Source organism: Oratosquilla oratoria, chromosome 20, assembly GCF_046742065.1.
Source record: "Oratosquilla oratoria isolate Oo_2021 chromosome 20, ASM4674206v1, whole genome shotgun sequence".
Taxonomy (NCBI): Eukaryota; Metazoa; Arthropoda; class Malacostraca; order Stomatopoda; family Squillidae; genus Oratosquilla; species Oratosquilla oratoria.
In genome coordinates, this window is record NC_134796.1 from 39,406,291 (window position 1) to 39,413,790 (window position 7,500).

Genomic DNA, 7,500 nt, shown 5'->3' on the forward strand with positions numbered 1-7,500 from the left:
TATATATATATACATATAATATATATATATTGTTTCCAGCCTACAGGGCAGTGGACAAGATGCAGGGATGACCCGTCATCCTGGTGGTGCCAAGATATGTGGGCGGGATGAGGGTAGAGGGGTGTGGATTATGTAGGGGATGAAATGGGTGGGAGTGGTTTCTATATCTTTGTTTTTTGGCTACCTCCCGTGTAAGGGGGAAAAAAAGCCTTTGCTACATGTATGCATGTATGTCTTCAGCCTGTACGAAGTCAAGTTCAGGCAACTTTGTTTACATTTTTTGGAAAGACGAAGAATGCAGAGTGATCTAATAGAGGTATTGAAATGGGTGAAGGGTTTTAACAAGGGCGATGCAGGTAAGGTCATCATATTAAGACAGCAGGGCAGGACTCGTTAGAATAGATCTAAATTGGACAAATTTGGGTTTAAGAAGGAAAGGATCAAGAACCAGTTTAGCATAGTAGTATAGACTTAGTGACTATTTCCTGAACGCTGAAATAATTGGTGATTATAAAATATTAGATAATTCTATGGAAACGGATAACTTGTGGAAAGGAACATAGAACTGTCCAGTGTAGGCCTTATGGACTCTTGCAGTGTCCTCCAGTCTTATTCTCTTATGTTTTATGTATCAACGGAAGACGAATTCATACAGATACGAAAGTTTCTCAGATAGGATAAAGAATTAATATGTGGGTATGTTTATCTGATTATATTCAAAGTAAGTATTTGGATTCTTTATATGTGCATATATACGCACACACACACACACACACACACACACACACACACACACACACACACACACACACACACACACACACACACACACACACACACACACACACACACACACACACACATACACACAGTCCTGAAGGAGCTTATGCACACACACACACACACACACACACACACACACACACACACACACACACACACACACACACACACACACACACACACACACACACACACACACACACACACACACACACACACACACACACACACACACACACACACACATACACATACAAACACATATAGACACTTTTATATTAGAATGCTGATCATTTTTAGCTTCCCTACTATTATTACTCTTTTAAAGTTCATATTCTGTGCGATATTGTCTGCAAGGTTAAAAACACTACTTATTATCAACAAAATACTTTAGTATTGTTCACAGAAATGGTTGTGTTCTTATTGGCTGACTTGGCTGAAGGCAAATTTCTTCAAGAGCAATGAGGGAACATTACCCGTCAATAACGTTTCTTTTTTCAAGCGCAGACGGAACTTGTTTGGTACAAGACGTATCTAAGTTTTCCCGGTACGTCCTTCCACGTGAATCACCTACGCGAAAGTAATCATATAATTTTGTGGACATGAGAACAGACGGATTCCCCAGCTACTACTACTACGGTGACCTCCAGGAAGACGAAGAGATGGAACTTAACGGCAGCCGAAGAGCTCGAAGGGACTTGGTCAAGGATTTCGACCAGAGAGTCCGAGCCTTCGTGAGTGTCTGCACCATCATGGAGCTGATGGTCCTCCTTAGATTCTTCAACGATAAGGTTGGACAGCTCCTTGGTGCCAAAGCCAAGAAAGACACTTCAAACACAAAGCAAAGCATCCTCCGGAGCCTCAGCATCATCAGAATCGTTCTGGATGCGATTCAAAGGTCCGTGATGGAGCCAAAGAAACGCAAGTTTCCTGATTTAAGAAACGAAACTTTACATACAGCCAAGAGGCTGAAAACTTCAATTGATTTTGCACAAGGAATGCCATGGAAAGAAGTACGTTTCCTAGGCAAAGGCAGCTTTGCTTCCGTATCGCTCGTAAAGGACGTCACTTCTGGCTTCCTTTGTGCAAAGAAAACAATCAAAATCTACCGTCTCCAGCGGCAACTGGAAGAAATTAACATTCATAAGAATCTAAATCACCCTAATGTGGTGGCCTTCCTGGGCGAAAACAGGGACAGAGAAAACCTGTACGTTTTCTTAGAATACGTCAACGGCGGAACTCTTCAGGACAGAATCTCCGACAGAGGAATGTCCGAAAGAAGAGCCCGATTCTTCTTCAGCCAGCTGATCGAAGGAGTCAAATACCTTCATTCAAAGAATATCGTACACCGGGATCTAAAGCCGGAGAACCTTTTCTTAACTGAAGACGATCATCTGAAGATTGGAGACTTCGGGCTTGCTGGCGAGTTCGTAAAAGGCAAGTACCTGACAAAGATCTGCGGGACTTCAGCCTACATCGCCCCCGAAGTCTTCAGTGGACGATACCTGGGAGAACCCAGTGATGTCTGGGCGTGCGGTATTGTACTCTTTAGACTCGTTTCTGGTCAAAATCCTTGGAAGATCCCTATGACCAACAAAGACACAAACTTTGGAGTCTGGTCGTATTCGACCGAAGAGATGAGACTCAAAAGACCATGGAAATCTTTCTCGAGAAGAATGTTCCGTCTAATCAAGAAAATTCTTGTTTCAAATCCTGAACAAAGAGTAACTATCAGTGATATTGAGCAAGACGCGTGGATTCTTGGCTGATGTAAGAAGTTGTATAAAGAACCATAAAGATCTACAATAAAATCAGAAGCAAAAAATAGAAATCTATCAAATCATCGCCTAGTATATTAGGCACCGCTTTATTCAAAAGCCTTTGAATAACGGGGTTTCCCCTCAGCTGAATAAAATGGTCCGGTCGTAGCTAAAAAGAGAACTGTGAATTTTTCCCCCCAACATTAGCTGATTTAGACCACTCTTCTATATCTCAAATTTTAAACATATATATACATATATATATATAATATATATATATATATATATATATATATATTATATATATATAGGTATATGCATATACACACACGTACATTTACATATATATATACATTATATATATATATATATATATAATATATATATACATATAATTGTATTTATACATATACAGTATATATAGTATATATATATATATATAGATATGTGCATACACACACACACACACACATATATATTATATATATATATACACAGAGACACATATATATTCATGTTTATGTCTATGTATATATACGTACATGCATATAAAATTTATAAAAGAAACAAAGACAAACTATTGAGAGTGCATGGAAAGGACGAGGAGGATAGTGTAGGAGAGGGCACTAGTGGATCTGGTGTGAGCACTGTCGCTCTTGTTGTCCTCTCGATCTCTTGTTCCTCCATCACCCATTCGCCTATAGCCATCAACCCGTAATGGGTTCATCCTACACTGAACAAAAGTGGATGGAAGATTGAGGGAGAAAGAGAATGGGGCAGAGAGAAAGAGAGGGCGAGATGGAGAGGAAGAGAGAGAGAGGGAGAGAGGGGGAGAGGGAGGAAAAGAAAAGAGAGTGAGAGTTGGAAAAGGCAATACAGGGAAATGGACGTCTGTGATTGTGTTAGTATTTGTGTGTGGGCGTACGTGTGTGTGGGCGTATGTGTGTGTGGGCGTATGTGTGTGTGGGCGTGTATTGGGCGTATCCGTCCAAACCAGGTCACTATGCCGATTTAAGGTCAATTCTCATCGCCCATATAAGCTTATAGAGAAATGAATCCTCTTCTTTGATGTTGAAACACTATGGTATTGTAGCACCTGAAAAGGATTGAGAAAGGGAATTAAATCTACCTTTTTTTATTATTATTATTTATTATTATTTATTATTATTATTATTATTATTATTATTATTATTATTATTATTATCATTATCATTATCATTATTATTATAATTATTATTATCATTATTATTATCATTAATATTATCATAATCATTATCATTATTATTATTATTATCATTATCATCATTATTATAATAATAATTATAATTAATTATAATTATTATAATTATTATTATAATTATTATAATTATTATTAATTATAATTATTGTAATTATTGTAATTATTATATTATTATTATTATAATATTTATTATTATTATTATTATTAATATTATTATTATTATTATTATATATATATATATATTTTTTTTTTTTTTTTTTTTTTTTTTTCATTCGTCTTTCATTTGTATTAGTGCTTGTCCTGCATGGGAATGAGGCTGCAAGTTGACTGTCTGGCCTGCTGTCATGCAGAATAGAGGATCATCAAACAGCATCATGCAGGCATAAAGAATCGCATGAACTCAAATCCTCTTTGTGATTCACACACACACACACACACACACACACACACACACACACACACACACACACACACACACACACACACACACACACACACACACACACACAAAGAGAGGACAAAGAGAGGACAAAGAGCATAGTTTCCCCCTCCACGTAATGATACTGTGCGTTTCTTAAAAACATGTGAATCTGACTGCCATCACAGTAGACCTCCAATTTTAGCCGCCTTCATACGCATCACAAAACAACTTTTTCCTTCATTTCTGACGTCATCAAAGACAGTTCTCACACGGAAATTAAAACACACGAAGAAGTTACGGTAAAAAAAATAACAAATAGATAAACAAATAAATGAATAAATAAATATGAAAAAAGTTACTGGGTACCATTGCGCATGCGTAAATGCCTCTGACGTCATAATTTCGTCACGAAAACGTCATAATTGTGCCGTAGGTGACGTCATCGGTAACTCCTTCACTACAGGTTAAGTACAAGTGGGAGAATACAAGCGAGCCTTACGAATACAAGTTTTTATGTATGGAAGTACTAGTGTATTGACCCAAATTAACTCAAATATTTTAACGCAAAAGACATAAACATGAGTAGGAGAAGAGTGTGAATGTTTATGAGCCAGGACCAGTATCTGAATGTGAGTATAAAAACAGTATGAGTTTCTATGCACATAACAGTACACGTTTAATATTATAATACTCCTAACATTACTTGGTCCAACTTAAATTTTTATTTATTTATTTATTTTTATTTTATTTATTTATTTATTTTTTTTTTTTTTTTTTTTTTTTTTTTTTTTTTTTTTTTTTTTTTTTTTTTTTTTGTCATTGGAGTCACTGATTTTTCTTTTTCTTTTTCTTCTGGGCTAGTGTGCAGTTGGAAGGAGCCACCGTTGAGACTCGTATGGTGAACTACAGATACTTCAATGTTAGCCTAAACATCGAACTATCGGACAGCGACCTGCACCCGGACGAAAACATATTCAGATGTGTCCTGTCCATCCCAAAGACGGATTATGAAGAACACAGAATGATAATATATTCTCCAGGTAAGACGTCTTAAAGGTTACTATCGAGTGTCTGTGTCTCGTGGATGAGACAGTAGTGATGAGATGATTATTAAAAAAAAAAAAAAAAAAAAAAAAAAAAAAAAATATATATATATTCCCGATACGAATTCCGATACTTTCCCAAACTTCCGATTCCGATACGAGTTTCGATACTATTTTAAACTTCCCATTCCGATACCTTCAACGATAATATAATTCATGGTTATTTCCAGGCCCTGGTTTTGGGAAACGAATACTTTATGGACGGAGTACATTTGTTAATCATTTATAGGACTCGGATGTTTTAAAGTCATATCGGAAGTCGTATCGGAATCGTTAAAGATTTAAGTATCGCCCTTTCACTATGAGATAGTTTCTCAAGTTCATTGTATATGTGAGAATAACATATTGGATACGTTTTCCACGGCTTAGAACTACATGACGAAGAAAACGGAGTGATGATATACTCCGAAAGGTTATTATAAAATTTTCAACTTTATATTTGAAATGTATTGTAACAACTCATATATATATATATATATATATATATATATATATATATATATACATATATATATATATATATATATATATGTATTTATATATATACATACATATATATGCATATATGTATGTTATTTTAAAATACTTATCATATATGTATGTATATATATACATACATATATATGTATATATACATACATGTATATTATGTATATATATTTATACACAAATACATATATATGTATATATATGTGTATATATATACACACATATATATACATATATATTTGTATATATCTGTGTATATATATATACCTATATATATACATATAAATACATATATATATATATATCTATATATATATATGTATATATTATGAACGCGTTTTTTTTTATCAGGTTGTTATTGCACAGCATATCTTTACTCTTTTGCCCCGATATCCGTGCCCCAGTGGCAGCCAACAACGATCTTCGGACTCTCTGACAGATCTTTCAGAAAAAAAGAAAGAAATTGGACTGCTGACTGTGTTGTGGGAGTGTGGAGTTTCTGTGTCTTCAGCTGGTAAGAGGCTTCTGCCTTTTGTGTCTGAGGTCGTCCTCCAGAGATCGAGGAAGGCTCCAGATGGACAATGATAAAGGTCTCAACGATACCTGATGACAAAGGTACCAAGTGATCGGTACCTGCAAGTGTCGGTCCTGCAAGACAGACGTGGGAGAGGATCAGCTCCCAGCCACCCAATTTAAAAACCAGTCAACATCCTTACTACGTTATTTGTGATATAACATAAGAATGAAGGAGACTACAAGAGACCATGAGGCCTACACTAGGCAGTTCCATGTCCATTACCACTTGTCATCCTCATCCATAAAGTTGCCTAACCATTTCTTAAAACAACTGATAGTTTCTTGTTCGTTTACTTCTTCCAACGTTAAATTTCTTCCAAGTACTTTTTCATACAGACCATCCACCTTTTTCTGGATCTTCCAACCGGATTCCTCCTCCTAGGCTGCCATTCCAAATACTTCCTCGGATATCTACTTTCCTCCATTCTCATCATATGACCAAACCGTCTCAAGTTGTTTCTTTGTATGTATGTGAGTCATGGGTGGTAAATCTAAGCTGTAGAAACGCATTTGGAAATGATTATAACATCCCATGATCGGGGTGATGATGCTCTTTTGTTTATATTGGGCAGAAGTAGATTTGTGTCTCTAAGTCAGCGTTTCTTGACCTTTCTACCTTTGCGTAACCTTTAAAACAAATTGCATGTCTCAAGGAACGCCTGCGCAAAAAAAAAAAAAAATATATATATATATATATATATATATATATATATATATATATACTATATCTTTCTCATTTTATTTTCATCGTAATAATAGGTTAGTAAGGATGATGTCTATATTACACTATTCCAATAACCAAGAATATGTCGTGCGTGTTTGATTATATTACGTATATGAAATTAAATAAAAAATCAAAAGTGCATTAGCTTATTTCATTTGTTCTCGCGGAACCCTTAGGGACCTTTAGCGGAACATTAGGGTTCCGGGGAACCCTGGTTGAGAAACGCTGCTCTAGATAAATGTGTTTATATACTGAACGTATCCTGTGGACACGTGTGTGTTTATAAACATTTAGATGTACATAGTTGGAAACGGAAAATGGCTTCAAACACTATCCCGACAAAGACACAAAAGTGTGTGTGTGTGTGTGTGTGTGTGTGTGTGTGTGTGTGTGTGTGTGTGTGT

At 35.8% G+C, this 7,500-nt stretch overlaps 1 protein-coding gene across 5 annotated transcripts in view; it reads left to right on the forward strand.

Moving 5' to 3' along the window:
* The window catches only part of LOC143036469 (uncharacterized), a 406,722-nt gene that overhangs the window by 340,740 nt on the left and 58,482 nt on the right, over window positions 1–7,500 (forward strand). For all 5 annotated transcript variants that reach the window (XM_076203857.1, XM_076203859.1, XM_076203860.1 and 2 more), the window contains one exon: window positions 5,066–5,244. In XM_076203857.1, coding sequence (XP_076059972.1) covers window positions 5,066–5,244 — 179 coding nt within the window. The remainder of the gene's footprint in view (window positions 1–5,065; window positions 5,245–7,500) is intronic.